This window comes from Haliaeetus leucocephalus, unplaced genomic scaffold (genome assembly GCF_000737465.1).
Source record: "Haliaeetus leucocephalus isolate CR32 unplaced genomic scaffold, Haliaeetus_leucocephalus-4.0 Scaffold1000, whole genome shotgun sequence".
NCBI lineage: Eukaryota > Metazoa > Chordata > Aves > Accipitriformes > Accipitridae > Haliaeetus > Haliaeetus leucocephalus.
The window spans coordinates 1662064-1678507 of NW_010973436.1; the positions used below are offsets into that span (position 1 = coordinate 1662064).

Below are 16444 nucleotides of genomic sequence, written 5' to 3' on the forward strand. Positions count from 1 at the left end.
TGTCTCTTCTGGTTTAGTTACCTAAATGACTTGGATAGAATATCCCAGCCGACCTATATTCCGACTCAGCAGGATGTTCTGCGGACCAGAGTTAAAACTACAGGCATTGTGGAAACTCACTTCACCTTCAAGGACCTGTACTTCAAGTAAGTGAAGGGCAGCACTTGTCCCTGTGGAATGTGGTGACTTCTTCAGTGCGTGGTGGTGGTAGGTCCCACACCTGCGCTGCAAAACATCTTGCCCTGTTTTAACTGTTCTCCTTGCCTCCGTTACACTCCCTCTCTACTGGCATTGCTCACTGGAGATACCGGTTTGACTTTTATTTGCCTTCTTCTGTTCTTTTCAGCTGCTTTTATGTTGGAATCGCAGACACAGGTACTGACTGCTTGTTTACAGGATGAGAAAAAAAAAATATACTAAAAGGACACTGACTCCTGGGTTTTGAGTTTGAATTTAACCCCTTCCTTTGAAGTGGGAGATAAGAGCTCTCCCTGCAGTCACAGTCTTGGCTCTGGGCTGCATGGTGTTCTCCACGAAGCTGTAGATGACTGTGCTGACTGACACTTGCTGTGGAGCAGGAATGGGGCATGCAGAAAGTGTGTTGGGGACTTGCTGCCTTTGCGTGACAGTGCAGAGGATGGGACTTGCCTGTCCTCTCTGCCTTCTAAATTCAGTCTCTGCAGGGCTCGGGTATCGAGCCTGGTCTTGGCAGTGTCCCTTTACGTATCGCTAATTGAGCTCCCTCTAACCTCTGTAGCGGCTGCTAGCCTGCAGTTTACCTCTCCTCCCCGCTCTTGATCTGCTCATTAGAAAATCCTCGCTTTGGATCCCAAGCGCACTCCTGACAAACAGCCTGGAGCCCCACGGAGTGGGCATTCGTGTCCTGTAATGTGGATGTAGGAAAACGCAGCGCCTGTATCTTGGGCAAGTTCTCTTCGTCTATGGCAATGTTTTCAAGTCTTCGTTGCTCAGAGCCTTTAAGCATCTGTTTGCTGATTTTTAGCTTGTGTTTGAAAACAGTTTGAAAGAACTATAGCAAAAATCCAAGTGTTGCTTATAAAATCTGATTTGTTTGCACGCTTTTTTGGGAGAACAGTAGCATTCTGTCTTCTGAACTGTCTTAACTTACGAACCATTTTAACAAAAATGCCTAAACACTTTGCATCACCGAGCTATTTACACAGCTTCTGGTTCGTCCAGGGAAAAACTTGTCTTCTGTCGTGATGTACTAGGATTAGCATTTCCAGCTGCAGTGTGTGGTGCTCTTTTAAAAATCATCATGTCTGACTAACAGAAGAATGAGCTGGAGGTAGCAGGCATATTCTGTTTAATCATTATAACCCTTCTTTTAAAGTGAAATGGCTGAGCACTCAGAGGCTTGCCTTCCTGATGCAAAGAGGGGAATTGCTCTTTCCCAAGCCTGCCTGGAGTCATTGATCATGTGCAGAGCCTGAGACACAAGGTGTCTTGTCTCAGAGGGATTTGCTCCACAAAGGAAAGCATTAATACATCTTAAACCCTGAAGCTGCCATCTTTCCCGCGATGGAAGCCTTGATGTTAAATCTCAGACATTAATAACGGGCTGAGGTAGCTTTAGTATAACTGTGACTCGAATTTGGATTAGCTTGCCGAAGCTGAGTTGTCAAGGATGCTATTCCTTTCCAGATGTCTCTGCGCTAACAGCAGAGAGTAATGGCAAATGATACAAGCTAAGTAAATAGCCTGTATCCTCACAGAGATTTTCATCTTTCCTCCTGTGGTCCGCAGGGACGGTTTACGTTAAACAGAAGATTGGAGTTAGCTGAACGGCACTTCTGGCTGCCTTGTTTGGCATCGTTAAATTGCATTGCTTTTGGCCCACCCTGGGCAGTTTCTCTCTTGTCTGCCTGTTTGCTCTGATAACAAATCAATGTTTATGATTTTTCATAGCTCTTGGATATTGATTTGTATCTGGCTTGATTTAATTAAGTCACACTCCATTGGAACATCCTGGGCAATCCTGCTTCTCCTCAAAATATTTTGGTGAGCAGGGTGTTGTAACTGTCCAAGACACTTGTGGTTTTTTATAGACAGAAATTCTGTAAGCAGCTCTGCAGCCTTTAAACTTCAGGAGCTCACAGGTTATTTTTTTTGATACATGAAACTGTTTCTTAACCCCATTAATTTTTTTTCTGGGTCCCAGTAGTAGCATGCAGGTAGTATGTTCCAGATAATCCTTTGTCGGATGCAGTCAATTAACTGGAAGAGCTGGGTGTGAGTAGGTGTTTGGAGTCCAGTCAAGCAAATGGATTGTTGCTAAGGAAATAGGAGACAGAGAACAAAATAGGCATGCCCTGATGAATCAGCAGACTTCTGGATAGCGATGTAGGTAACATCTAGTTCTTCCTGCTGAAATTGCTCTGAAGAAAAGAATTTTTAAATCCAGTGGGCACCTTCCTGAGAAAGGAAGGATTCAGAGCTGTTGGCCTTGCTGATGGAAGGCTGTGTATTTGTTTTCCTGTAAACCCTGCTTGTTTGAAAGTCCTTAGCAGAGCCTCCTACATCCCTGTGAACCGTGTGGTGGCTGGGGAGGGAGGTCTCCATAGCTTCTGAGATGGTTCTTCTGCCTCTCCCAGGATGTTTGATGTTGGTGGCCAACGGTCAGAGCGGAAGAAGTGGATCCACTGCTTTGAAGGCGTGACAGCAATTATCTTCTGTGTGGCCCTCAGTGATTACGACCTTGTCTTGGCCGAGGATGAAGAAATGGTATGTTATGAAGGAGTTAACAGCACCTGGCTGCATGGCGCTGTAGGAGAAGGGAGGTGGAATCATGGTGTGGGCATATCTCTGGCTTGCACCTCTTATTGCAGTTGTTCAAGGGCTGTGAAGATGAGCACTTCCTTGCAGCAGCCTGCAGTATCTTGCCCCAGAAACTGATAAACATAATGCATAAATGAAATTTTTCTCCAGACCCTGGTTACAGGGGGGTGCATTGAGTTGTCCCTGCAGCCTGTTCCCCAGGTGTGAATACCTCAGTGGAGGAGTCCTGGGGCAGTTACAGGATGAGGAGGTAACTTGACCCCTGCTCAGGGTTGTGCCCATGCTCTTCCTGATGAGGTGGCAGTGAGGATATGTCAGTGACACTCGACTCTTTATTCTGGCCTTTGCAGTAAAGCCTGTCTGTCCCCCCACCCCATCCTCCCCTAATAGCTCTGGAATGATGCATTGTCCATCTCACTTTCTTTTCCAGAACCGGATGCATGAGAGTATGAAACTGTTTGACAGCATTTGTAACAACAAATGGTTTACAGACACATCGATCATTCTCTTCTTGAACAAGAAGGACCTGTTTGAGGAAAAGATTAAGAAAAGCCCACTAACAATCTGCTATCCAGAGTACACAGGTAAGGTTGGGCTCCTGAAGCTGTGTTTTCTTTGGTGCCAGGAATGAGTCAGTCAAAGCCCACACAATCCAAGATAATTTAAAAGCTTATCTTTTTCCCTATTCCCTTAACTCTGTCTCTTGGGCAGCAAATTTGGGCTGTCAAGTTAGCTCATTTTCTCGGAAAAGATGTGGTCATACATATCTGTGGTTCGGAACAGCCTTTGTCCATGTGTTTTATGGCCTGGATTACGGATAGCAAAGTACTGCACTCCAGCAAATCGAGGTCACTCTGCATTTTCCACATGTTATTAGGACAATACTTCCATTTAACTTCAATTTTTGGTGGCTATGAAATTTATCCATGTCCTGGGTATGGCACTTGTCCACCCTGCTGTGTCTGTGGGTTTTTTAGCAACAGTCTGTTTTGCAGCCCTTCCCTACCATGGTCCTGCACACTTGTGATGCTTTACCTAGTCACTACTCCAGGCATTTAGATGTTTTTTAAATGGTCCTTCCTTCAAACCTGCTTATTCCTGTCATTTGTCACTCTTCTGCTATAACTACATGTTTCTAGCATGAAGTATTACTGTAGTCACTGTACAGTGTTCCTCTCTGGTATCTCTGGGCAGGGAGGCTGGAGCAGGGAGCATTTGGTGAGTTGCAGGAGTGACTTGTCCAAGGTCACTGACCAGCAGCTGGGAATAGACTTCAGATTTACAAGAAGGGGTTAATGGTGGATTTGGATTTGTAGCTGGATAAGACAGATGGTTGCAAGCAGCTTAATATGTACTTAAAAGATCTCTCTGCTGTGAACTGCTGGCCAAAGTAAGGGATCTTATCTTTTTCAGGCTCCAACACATACGAGGAAGCAGCTGCGTACATCCAGTGTCAGTTTGAAGATCTGAACCGGAGAAAAGACACCAAGGAGATCTACACACACTTCACCTGTGCCACTGACACCAAGAATGTGCAGTTTGTGTTTGATGCTGTTACGGATGTTATCATTAAAAACAACCTGAAGGAATGTGGACTCTATTGAGAAGGAAGGGGCGTGGGAAAAAGGTAAAGCTGAGCTGCTCAGCCACTCATAGTGTTTTAAGCGTTGCGCACCAGCTTGGGCTGGCTTTGCCTTGCACCTCACTAATGCTTGCTGTTTTCTTTTCAGTTTTTATGGTGTGGTGTTTTGAGAACCAGACTCTTTGCTGCCTCATGGGGACAGCTGCAAGCATGAACAGGACCAGGGAAATGAAAACAGCATGCAGAATCGTTGCATTCTTTAGCACAATCTTCTGTATTAGGGACCTTTTTATTGATACGGGATGTTGAAGTTAGGTCAAGATGGAACAACTGTTAGTGTGACTAGATCATCCTGGCATCGTTTGGATGGCGTAATCTCAAATGTGTACAGCTGTTGTGAAGTTGAGGTGCTGGATTCCAGACCTTCGATATGTAGCTTTCTCTCTTTCTTTGGTTAACAAGCCACCACTAGTCTGTTTTTAAAGTTTTTTCCATCAAGAAAACTATAACTTTACTAAATTTTATTTCTTTATTTGCAAACAAATCTTGTTTTAAAAATAAAAAAAACAACAACAAAAAAATCACTTAACTATGCACATGTGACCAGATCATGCAGAAAGTATTCCTCTTAGCAGGAACTCTTTGTTTTTAACACTTGGGTATGGTCAGGATTTAATATTTCTGCAACTACTTAAAGGATCCTTAGAGCTCTTATGGCGATAGCTTCGGCTTTTTCTGATGTGTAATTTGTTACCATCCTGCTACCATAAGGCTTTTGAAAGAAGCTTCTGCAGCAGGATAAGCGAGTCTTTTTAGCTTATGGTTAGGGGTGAACCTGGTTTATGCTGATAGCCAAATCGAGATTCATTCTGTGTGGTAAGCATAAAGCCAGCTTCGCGGTGAATGTGTACCTGGGCTGCATTGGTTGGAGAGCTGAAATTCTGAGCTCCAAACTGGACGGGAAACGTGTGCTGCTACAGAGCTACTAAATCAACCACTTAGATTCTTGTGCATTTTTGGTCTAAACCGGTGGGCAATTTTGTAAAGGGTGCACCTTGTTCTGCATTTACCATGGCCTTTTCTGTTCAGAGACTCCTAAGCTGTATTGACAAGCATGCCTTTACTTTGTATATGTGGTGCCAAATTCCGGTTTGCCATTGTTTTTACTGTAGTAATGTTCATAATCAGTCAGTACATTCCTTTGCTGAACCATTGCATTGAGACTTTTTCCCAATTTGTCATGTGTACAGTTTCAATCTGTTATAGTTGTTGGCAGTATTAAAATGGTGAGTAAACAGTTTAGCCTTTTCTCTAGTTTATTCTTAACTTTTCCAGGAGCGTTCGCCTCTTTTGTGCTTTGCTGGAGAAGGAAGGTAAGCACTTTGATGGGAAATGGGTGTAATTAATGGGACAGGAAAGTTCCTCGTGCTTTATCGTACATGACTGTCGGTGCTCTCTGTGCAGCCAGTTCTGCTGCTCCCAAAGACTTGGGTTGTGCTGGCACAGATAGAGAACGGCAGGCATCCAGTCGCTCATCAGGATTATTGGCAGATGGTTAGTTTGCTGCTTATTTATAGCACAAGTCTCACTGCCTCTTTTGAACCTGATGGGAAAATGACTACTCTGGATGTTGTTACATGATGTAGATGTAACTCATTTTGAAGACACTTGTCTAGAAATACAGAATGAAAAACTTTAGGGATGCTTGTGGGTGCTGTAAATGGCTACCCTGCAGTGTCCGCTGGGTGTCTGACATGCAGCACTGCTCAGCAGCTACAAAGAGTATATTTCTGTTTTGGAAACTTTTCCTGAGCTGCCTTGAACTCTACTGACTGCCTGACAATTCCCTTCTAGCCAGCCTTGAGGCATTGCTACGACTTCATGCTAGCACATGGGATAACTCGCTTTTTAAACAAATTCATGTAAACCTCCCCAGTAATTGGATTGCAACAGCATGGTGCTTCCTGACTGATGCCAGAGCTGCAATAGAGGCTCAGCCCTGCAAGGCTCCAAGCAGGAGCTTTATCTTGCCCAGGTGGGGAGGGTGCTTTGGTTGGGAAGGTTTTTCAGTTGGTGGTAGCCTGGTGGCACCTGGCACCTCTGCCTCCATCCCCACCAGGTGCCTGGGAGGATGCTGGTGGCCCCAGTCAGCTGCACATGGGCCATGGGTTGGTCTTGGTAGGGGATCCATGTGCGCACTTGAGTGTGGAATGAATGCAAAGAATGTAAAATATTGATCCAAGTGCTCCGGCACAGGGCTTGGGAACAGTCGTCACAGAGAAATCAAAGTGGGAGAAATGACAGACATCCATGTCATGCGTATTTCTTTATTTTGTTTTTCCTACAGTTAAATGAAGCTGTATATGTGATCTCTGCAGTAAACAGTGAGAGGATACAGGACTTGGCTACAGTACCAGCATAGATTTATTTACAAACAGTAAAGAGCAAATACAGCTCTAAATAGCAGAATGAAAATCTTTCAAGTAACCATTTCCTCTTTATCTTGCCCAATCCTCTGCTGTAGGCATGATTGCCTCCCCCAGACCCTAATGCATGTGCTCCTGCCTGCTCCTGCCTTTGCTTGCTCACCATCAGCTACAACCTGACCAGTGCTCTGGAGAGAAATTCACTCAAGTCTTAGGGCACAAAAAAAATCCCCTGCTTTCTCCTGCCAAAGGACTGAGGTTGGTTCTGAGGAGTGACTCATAGGTAACCCAGCCTCCACCTTCCCCAGAAACTTCTGGTTTGATTAATTCAGCTTTGATAAAAGGGAAGAAAACCAGCTGCAGAGGGATGGGCAGGGGAGGAGTGCCCTGTCCCTGCCTCCTGCAGAAGTGATGCTGCTGGCTTTCCCTGAGCACGCTGTACTGCCAGGCTGCAGCAGCGTGGAAGTACGATGGCTTAATATTAATTTTTCTGGCTGGCGTACCGGGGAGCATGTGCTCTTTGATGTCAAACCACTCCAGATCTCATTTATAAATGCTGCCTTTCACGTGCGGCAGAGAGCAAGGTTTTCTTACTTTAAAAAAAAAAAAAAAAAAGAGGAAATGGCCACGAAAGGGAGCAGGAAGTTCAGCTTCAGCCCCTTCCTATTTTGGGCTTGAAAGTAGGTGGCTCGGTTGGGCAGGTTGTAGAAAAAGTGGGGTCCAAGTAACTTTTTTGGTTAATTCTTTTGGCTCTGCTCAGCAGAACGGCGATGTGAAATTGAAGTCCTTTCCTCTTCTAGCAGGAAGGAAGAAAGAAGAGGGGGTTAAACGCTTTCAAACAATGCAGTTAAGGTTGTAATGGTGCAACGCGCAGGAAGGGTGGGTTTAGAGAAGCAACTTTTCATTGCACCATGCTCATTGATGGAAAAAATTCAGCGGGTTAAATGCTCTGACCCAGGCAGCGGCAAAAAGCCTGGAGCGCTACACCTAGTATTCCCTTGCTGATCAACCCCAGCAGCTTTTGCTGCTGCCTGCAGCCTCGGGAGAAGGCAGGGCCTCCCTGCCTGCTGCCTTGGCACAGTATTTATATTTTCCTTGATGCTTGATGTTCTCAGTCGAAGGCTGCTGAGTGCTCTGCTTAGAAAGCAGCTTTGTTCACAGCACAATGCAGAGCTGGCGGCCAAGGCTGCACCCGCCGTCCTGCCGCAGCCTGCCTCTGCCTGCGGGGAAGCTGCCTGCCTGCCTGCTTTATTTTTTTTTTTTTTTGTGCTTCTCTATTAATGTTCAGGGACAAGGGAAGCGCCGGATGTTCCCTGAAAAACAAAGCGGTGAAGCCAGTGGCTGGGAGCTGCTCGGAAAGTGGGGAGAGGGGAAAAAATTCCCACTGCTGCTCAGGCTAGTGGGCAAAAAACCCTAATTAAATTAGGTTATAAACCCTAATTAAACCTTTATGGTGATGAGCTAAAAAGCCAGATGAAGCAGAGTGTGGCATGGGATTCCCATGCCTTCTCCCTGCTCCACTTGGGTATTGCTCAGGTTGTTCCCACCAGCCAAGGCTGCATAACAGCCTCCCTGACTGTGCTGCAAACCGGCATGACACCGGTGACTGTATTGTGGCAACAGGAGGCTCTGAGATTAAATGGTTGATCTTGCTCAGGTACATAATTTGAGCTATCATCTGCTGTTTTCATCTCTCTCCGTGTGCAAGGGTGTGAAGCAGTCTGACAAAACGAGTTCAAAATAACTGGGCTGAGCCTATGCTGTTTTGGGAGGCTGCTGGGGAAGGAAACTGAACCCCAGCGGAACTTTGCACGGGGGGTGCTGGTGGGACCCCCAAACCGCCCCTGTCCTCGCTAGTCCCAGCACATCCTCCCCTCCCCTGCTCTGCAGGCAGGGATTTCCAGGCTGTGTTTGATGGCAAAGCCTGGGGGGAGCCACGTCCCATCACCCTGCAGAGCAGGATGCAGCGGGCTCTGCTGCATCCTCATCGCCCTCCCCTTCCCCAGCCCTTTTTTTTGTGGTTAAATAACCGTTTCTTGGGTACCTGCCACCCAGATGCTCAGAAGAGGCCGCAGTCCTTGAGGTTCTCTTTGATGATGACATCCGTGACGGCGTCAAAGACGAATTTGACGTTCTGCGTGTCTGTGGCACAGGTCATGTGGCTGTAGATCTCCTTCACGTCCTTTCGCATGTTGAGATCAAGGAACTGGGTCTTGATGTAATTTCCCGCATCTTCAAACGTGTTGGGACCTGCGGAGGGAGGAGATGATGCTGCTGTTGAGTTGTTCCCCATGGGAGATGATCATCAGAGCTGGGCAAAGACCAGGGGCTGCTTAAGGCTTGTTTTTAAGAGCTAGATTTGAAATCTCCCTCTGGAGGAGGAGAAGGAGGGCTGGGTGGCAACTGCACCTAGCAAAGCAATTTAAAAAAAAAAAGACATTTTATCCCATTTCAATCCTTCCAAACGCCTTCCCAAGGCCACATCTGTCCTCTCCTCTGCTCCTACCTCCAGGTACTTGACTTGATCCCAGCATAACCCAAACTCAAGGTGCTGTGTTGGGACCATGTGGCTCCCCACCGGAGATTGGTTTGGGGGGTTTCGAGGAGGGAGAGCAAACCGACTCACCATCGTAATCTGGGAAGCAAATGCTGAGATGGACTTTCTTGATCTTTTCCTCAAAAAGGTCCTTCTTGTTGAGGAAGAGGATGATGGATGTGGCGGCAAAGAACTTGTGGTTGCATATACTGTTGAATAGGTGCAGGGATTCATGCATGCGGTTCTGCAAGCAAACAGGCTCATTGGCATGAAGTGCTGGGTGTTTAAATAATTTACAAACCCCTTTTGGCCATTGCAGCCCCCTCAAACCCCCCGTTCCCACGATGAGAGCTTTTCCCCATGCTGCCAGGGCTGCTCCTGTTTGCCACAGCAGCAAATGGCCCTGCTGCCCGTCCCCTGCCTGCACCAAGAGATGCTCTTGCCCATCCGAAAAGGCCCCGTGCCGCAGTGCGAGCGACCTGGATAAATCCAGTCGGTGCTCAGGATAGGAAGCGGTGTGAAGCAGCTCCAGGCAGTCCGATGCTCCGATCCCTCTTGGCAGCTTCTGGGATGTTCAGAAATGAAGGCTTATGGTGGGAAAATTATCCGGGGAAACCTCGCAGCCCTGCGGCACAGCTGCTGGAAGGTGCTCGGCGAGGGCGTCAAGCTGTCATCATCCAGGCCGTGCCGCGGGATGCTCTTGCTGGACTGTGGCCCTGGGTGTTGCCCACAGCTTTGGAAAAGAGTGGGGAAAAGGAAAATCTCTGGTTTTCACACCAGATGTGCAGTTTCTAGTTTGCTGTAGGGGCATTCTCAGGAGGAAGAGTCTTCATCCAGCTGGAGCTAACTCCGACCAGGGACTTTTGCTGCTCTGCTGATGGAAGGTGGATCTCCTCCACCTTCGTATGGCAGCAGGCAGGTTCTTTAGGGGTGACAGGGATGTTTTTCCCTTGTCCAGCTTCCCATCACAGCAGCTTTTCTGTACAGCTTCAGCAAGCAGGGCACCTGCAGGGCTGACTTTGGCCAAAATCCTGCCCCATACCGTGTGGGGGAAACTACAGCCTCTCCTGAGGGCTTCAATGGGAAAGATGCTCTCTCCTTCTCCCATGTGCCTTACACTGCTTCATGGCTGAGGAAGGGCTGTGTGCTCCTGCCTGGCCTTGACAAGCCCCAGGGGTGGCAGAAACTGACCCTGGCCCAGCTCCTGGCAATGGCGTTTGGACCCCAGAGCACCAGCGAGCGTCTGTGGGACCAGCTGCTGTAGGAGATGCCAGCAAGGATGCTTTGCCCCAGTCCCCTAGGCAGGGGAGAAGGCAGCCTGATTCTGCTCTGCTCGTCTTCGCCCTTTATTTCTTCTGCAAAATGACCCATCTTGGGGCTGTCCTGTTCCTCCTCTCCGGACCTCTGCCCTCGAAGCTGCTTTCACCTAGTGCTGGGGCAGCGGCTCTGCCGGAGCTGGGCATGCGGAGAGCTTTGCTTGATGACCGTGCTGTCCTTCCCCCTGCTGCCGCTTGCCAGGAGGGTGAAAGCTGCCCCTTATTGCTGCTTTTCTGCCCATCTTGAAGGGCACAGCAAGGCAAGAGGTTCCTCTAGGCCAAATTTTCCTTCACTGAGACCAGTTCCTGTCTCTTCCTCCCCTCCTGTGCTGGGGCTGGCTCCTTTGGGTTTGCTTGGGTGGATTTGCTGCAGCTGGAGAGCTCCCCCGTGGGACGGTGGCTCTCGAGAAGAGGTCGGTGTCAGGAGCTGCTTTGCCCTCGGCTGCTCGGAAGGACCGGGGGTTTCCATGTGGGCAGCAGGGAGGGCAGACCCACGGCCCCGTGACCTGCGTTTTGGCTTGGTTGGGCTGCTTGTGCCCCAGAGTAAGTGCTGACATGTTTACTGTGTGGAAGCCAGCTCCATCCTGCATCTCCTACCCCTTTCCCAGATCATCTAGAGCATCAGATGGCATAGTGTGTTGGCCTCCCTCCCTCTGTAACCCCCTCAAAGCACCCAGCTCCTCTCCCCCTCAGCTGCCGAGCTATGGCTGGGCACCTCTGGGACCCCGACCCACCACTTCGTCGTCCTCCACCAGCACCATGTCATAGGCGCTCAGCGCCCCGCAGAAGATGATGCAGGTCACCCCCTCGAAGCAGTGGATCCACTTCTTGCGCTCTGATCTCTGCCCTCCCACGTCGAACATCCTAGGGAGGGGACAAGGACGGGCGGGGGGGTGACACATCTGGTCCTGCCACCCCCCTGCATGATGGTCCCAGCACCCTGTCCTCAGTGGTGTCAGGGATGCAGTGACCGGCCATCCCTGGTCCAGGCAGGGTTGGTGGGACCTGGAGCATCAGGTTCACCCCAAACCCCCCCTCCCCACCATTGGGCCTGGGGGGGATCATTGAGGGGGGGCCACCCACCCACCTGAAATTCAGATCTTTGACAGAGAACTTGGTCTCGATGATGCCTGTGGTCTTCACTCGGGATCGCAGCACATCCTGCTCGTTGGGGAGGTAGCCGGGGGCCGTGATCCTGTCCAGCTGGTTCAGGTAACTGGGGGGGGACAGGGACAGGAGGGGATGTCACCTCCTGCCAAGGGGCTGCCCATGTCCCGCCCCCCCCCATGGATTTTTGGGTAGGGTTGGGGGGCTGAGCTCTGCCAAGTGCTGGGACTCCAAGGCAGCACCATCCCTGGGGTAGAGCTGGGGGGCTGCAGGGACATTGTGGGGGGCATGGCAGGGGGCTGCAACCCACTGGCACCAGTGGGATGGAGGACAGTGGCCCCAGGATATTCCCAGGATCAGGGAATTGGGTTTGATCAGGGAATTGGGAATTGATTTTGCCAGGCTGGGTTGGAAATGGCAATGAGCAGCCACGAGGGTCCCCAGGCACGTCCCTGTCGTGTGTCCCCCCCCCAGCTGGTGGCCCCACTCACTATGCAGCGGAGTCATTGAGCTGGTACTCGGCAGCTCGTTCGAAGCAAGCCTGCACCCCCCCGTCCTTCCACAGTTTCTGGATGCAGTTGACCAGCTCGGGGGGCATGGTGCCCTCCTCGATGGAGTCAGCCAGGTTGAAGAGCTGTCGGCCCTCATCCTGCAAGATGGACCCTTCGCCACCATCCCACCCGTGGCCCCTGTCCCCCAAAAAGCCCCCGGGGCTGGGCCGGGCTGGGAGGAGCAGCACAGAGCTCCTACAGACCCCGGCTCCGGGGGCTGCCTGGCCCCACATCCCCTCAGCCGGCGTGGTGGGTTTGGGGGGCACGGGGACGACCGCCCCGACTGACCGCGCAGGATGACTCGGCGTAGTCGATGCCCAGCGTGGACATGGCGCGGATGATGGCCAGGATGGACTGCAGGATGTTGCCGTAGATGATGGCCTTGAACTCCATACACTCCTCAGGCGTGTAGCCATCCTGGTGGATGATCCTGGCGGGGGGTGGGGAGGCACAGCGGCCTCAGCCCCAAGCTCTGGCACTCTGGGGTGCCCCTTCCTCCCTCCCAGCATCACCCCACCCTGGTAATCAGCAGGGTGCCACCACCAGCATGACACGGAGGGGTCCTGCCACCCCCCTGCCCCAGCTGGGGCTGTCCAAGGGTTGGGCTCATCCTCGTGACCCCCCCAATCTGGGTGCCTCGGGCCATACTCACTTCATCTGCTTCACGATGGTGCTCTTGCCCGACTCTCCAGCCCCTGGAAAAGGGTGGGAGGACACCTTAGTGCTGGCCAGGGTGGGACAGACCGCAGGCCTGATGCCATAGTGATGGGCACTGCATCTCTCCTGGCTGGGCACCCAGCCTGGCATCCTCCCACCGGTGCCATCGTCCCCATGCCACCTCCCGTCACCCCTTGCATCCAGAGCCAGACCACACTTCAGGGACCCTCAGGGGTGGTGGGGACCCCTTGGACTGCCGGTCCCCAGGGTCCCACACCTCCCGCCCACTGCGGGCACCGCCGGCGATGGCTTCAGTGCTGTAAGCAGCTTAGGACAGCACAGGAAGCTGCTTAGAATTAGGGTGCTAATCGCCTTGACCCCGGCCCCCCCACCTGGATAAGCCCGTGCCACTGGTCCCTGCCCCGCGGGGCCCCAATGCCTCCCTGTGGGGTCACCCCACTGCCCAAGGGGGTGCGGAGAGTCCCCTGAGGGACTGTCCCCTCCCACCCTGCACCCAGCAGCAGGGTTTGGGGGTGCTGGTGGCAGAAGCTCCCCAGGGTCTTGCTGACCCCCCTGGGATGTGCTGCAGCCTGGCCCAGGTGGGAACCAGTATCCTGATCCCTTCTCTGTCCCCACGCTGTTCCCTTTGTCCCTGCCACCCATCTAGTTGCCAACCAAGAGCCGATGCCACCTCCCGCTCTTCCCAGGCACAACCCTGGGGGGCATCCAGCTGGTGGGACAACCTCTGCTCGCTAATGGCAACTCATCAGGCTAACGAGGGTTAACAAGCTGCAAGGAAGGGGCTCTCCTTGGGATGAAGAAAGGCAGAGCACGAGTTGATGGGACTGGGGGTTGCCTGTCCCTGGTTGCTTTTGCCCCCTGCCCGTCCCCCGCAGCCACATCCCCCCAGCATCAACAGGGTCCCCCATGCCAGATGGGGACAGGGGGACATCTCCCACATCCTCCCGGGGACATCCCCTCCACCCTTACCAAGCAAGAGCAACTTGACTGTCTTGGCCTCCTTATCCGCATCCTCCTGCAGCTTCTTCTCCAGCTCCTTGGACCTCTTGGCCATCTCCTTGTCCTCCGCGCTGGCCCCGCTCCCCATGGCCTCGTCTTCCTCCTCTAATGCCTCGAGCTCCTCTAGGTCCCCAGGCTCTTCCAGCTCTCCGCGGGGAACGGCGCGCGCACCCCAGGGGCGGGCGGTGGGCGATGGAGGGAGAAAGAGGAGCCCCGAAAGGCCAAGCCGGGTACCCGCTGCCCCGATGTCAGGGTGCCCTGCAGCAGGCAGAGCTTGGTGGGTCCTCGCGGGCTGGCTGCCCCCCGCTCTCTCCCTTAATTCCCCATGGATAACCTGATTTTTTTGGACCGTGGGATTTGGGGACTTTTTATCTCGCCATGTGACCTAGGAAATCCAATTAGCCCAAGATGGCAAAGATTAGGGCTCAGGAAAAAAAAAAAGACAGAGCATCTCAGGGAGGTGGGCACAGGGCTTTATGTAAGGGGGCAGGTGGCGTGACACCCCCTGCCCATGGGGGACAGGGACACCCCATGTCCCCCAGTATGGCTCAGGGGGTACATGGGTTTGGGGCACACCCATGTCTGTGGGCTGTGTCCCCCCAAAGGTGCTGGGTTGGCATTGGGGATGGGGTCAGCCCACTGCTCGTGTGTGTCCCCCCCAACCTGGGAGCCACGGGGTCCCCAGGTGCGGTGGGGGTGGTGGCAGAGCGACAACGGTGCCAGGGGATTCCTCCTGTGGGGGAAAGGGAGCTAATTACCCTGGGTGGGTAATAAGCCCCCCTAATTCTGCCCTGCTGGGTGCTGCCCCTCACCCTCCTGCTGCCTAAGCTCTTTAATGGGATCGTGCGCTCAGCCTTCCTCCTCCCCCCCCGGGCTCAGCACCCCCCTCCCCAGCCCAGCACCCATCCCCCAGGCCAGCAGGACCACAGGGTCCCTCCACATCCAGAGGGGCAGGTGGGTGCCCCCACCCTTTCCTGCTGGGGCTGATTTTGGGTGCAGGGGTGGCAGCACAGGGGGGACCCATTGGCAGCACTGGGTTGGGGTGTCAGGTTCCCCCAAAGGTGCTGGGGGTCCCTGGTATTTGGGTTTAAGGTCCTCTAAATCCCTGCACCCCACAAGGTCACTGGGGTCTTTATGTCCCTTTACTGGCGTCCTCATATCCCACCTGGTGTCTGTCCCCCCCACAAGCTCTCCCCTGCCATCCCTGCCAGCCGCAGTGGCATGGGGACAGTCTGTCCCCGCTGTCCCTGTGGACACAAAGCCCCTACTGAGCCTCTAATGAACTTGGCACTAATGAAGGGGGTCCAATTAAAATACCAACCCCCCCACCCGGTGTCACGGGGCAGGGGGACGGACAGTGCTGGGGAGGGGACATGCCTTTTGCCCACAGCCCAGAGCTCGGTGTGGGGGTCCCCACTGTCCCCCCCCTCCCCGATGGCTGTTGTGCCCCCCCAGCCTGGCACAAAGGTGGCCCTGATGGGTGGCGTCACCTCGCTGTCCCCTTTCCCTCTCCGTGGGACAGTGGGATGGGGTGGGGGACACCAGCAGCGGGGGGGGACACAGGCCCTGGTGGGTGGCATTCCCTCCGCTCCGGCAGCAGCTAAAAATACCCCCCTGCGCCGGTGCCGGATTAGGGCGCTTGTCCGGGCGCTCGGCGGGGACACAGCCCGACACCCACCCAAACGCCTCCCCGGCACCCACCCGAAACCGTCCCCGGCACTCGAGGCCCCGGCACCAGGAGCCACCGGCACAGGTAGGAACACGCGGGGATTGGGGGGGGACACATACAAGGATGTGACACCCCCTGGCACCCTCACAGCTGGGTCCTGCTTCTGTGGTGGGGGTCCCTGTACGATGGTGCCCCCAGTTTGGCTAGGGGGGTAAGGAGGGGGGGCTGGGGGTGTCAGGCCCTGTGCTGTTACCCCATGGGGACATCCCCTGCGGGTGCTGAGGGCACCCGCCCCCCCTTGCAGTGTCTGAGCGGGGGGGGGCTGGTGACAGAGTGTGAGTCCCTCTTTCGGGGTGCAGTCCCCCATCTGAGGGGGGGTGCTCATCTTGGAGGAGGTGATGCCCCATTTCGGGGGTACTCTGTCTTTATTGGGGGGTACAATGTCTAACGAGGGGGGTGACAGTCCGTGTTGGGGGGTGCAGCACCCACCCTGGGAGGGGGATGCCCGGCCCGGGGGTGAGGATGCCTGTCGGGGGGTGCAGTGCCCAGCCGGGGGGTAGGGAGCTGCCGCTGGGGGCGTGCGGTACCCCGACTCTGATGGGGACGATGCCCGTCTCTGGGGGGGTGCGGAATGACACCACGTCTTGGGGGGGGCAATGCCTGTCTTGCGGGGGGCACGATGCCCATCTCGGGGGCAGGGGGTGGTACCGTGTTGTTGGAAGGGCCGCTGCCATTTTGGGGGAGTCCAATACCATCTCTCAGGGGGAATGATACCCCCTCT

The 16444-nt window shown here is 53.1% G+C and overlaps 2 protein-coding genes across 2 annotated transcripts in view; one reads left to right on the plus strand and one right to left on the minus strand.

The window, feature by feature from the left end:
* GNAI3 (guanine nucleotide binding protein (G protein), alpha inhibiting activity polypeptide 3) overlaps positions 1–5626 on the plus strand; it is a 32307-nt gene extending 26681 nt beyond the window's left edge. The window contains exons 5-9 of the mRNA XM_010584581.1: positions 18–146; positions 2616–2745; positions 3230–3383; positions 4213–4426; positions 4530–5626. Coding sequence (XP_010582883.1) covers positions 18–146; positions 2616–2745; positions 3230–3383; positions 4213–4403 — 604 coding nt within the window. The 3' untranslated portion in view covers positions 4404–4426; positions 4530–5626. The remainder of the gene's footprint in view (positions 1–17; positions 147–2615; positions 2746–3229; positions 3384–4212; positions 4427–4529) is intronic.
* A 3240-nt stretch (positions 5627–8866) lies between these two features.
* On the minus strand, positions 8867–14110 carry GNAT2 (guanine nucleotide binding protein (G protein), alpha transducing activity polypeptide 2). Its single transcript, XM_010584582.1, has 8 exons — positions 13965–14110; positions 12970–13012; positions 12606–12747; positions 12258–12415; positions 11747–11875; positions 11394–11523; positions 9434–9587; positions 8867–9057 (listed from the first exon to the last, which is right to left on the minus strand). Exons 1-8 carry the CDS (start codon positions 14080–14082, stop codon positions 8867–8869), a joined length of 1065 nt encoding a protein of 354 aa, XP_010582884.1. The 5' UTR covers positions 14083–14110.
* Between the last annotated feature and the right edge of the window lie 2334 nt (positions 14111–16444).

Bases quoted from the DNA above. Each gene is read 5' to 3' on its own strand.
- GNAT2 (XM_010584582.1), bottom strand. From the start codon at position 14,082: ATGGGGAGCGGGGCCAGCGCGGAGGACAAGGAGATGGCCAAGAGGTCC. The intron at 12,748-12,969 runs GTGAGTATGGCC...ACCCCCCGCCAG, and splicing joins ACCATCGTGAAGCAGATGAA to GATCATCCACCAGGATGGCT. The intron at 9,058-9,433 runs GTGAGTCGGTTT...CTCCCTCCGCAG, and splicing joins TTGCTTCCCAGATTACGATG to GTCCCAACACGTTTGAAGAT.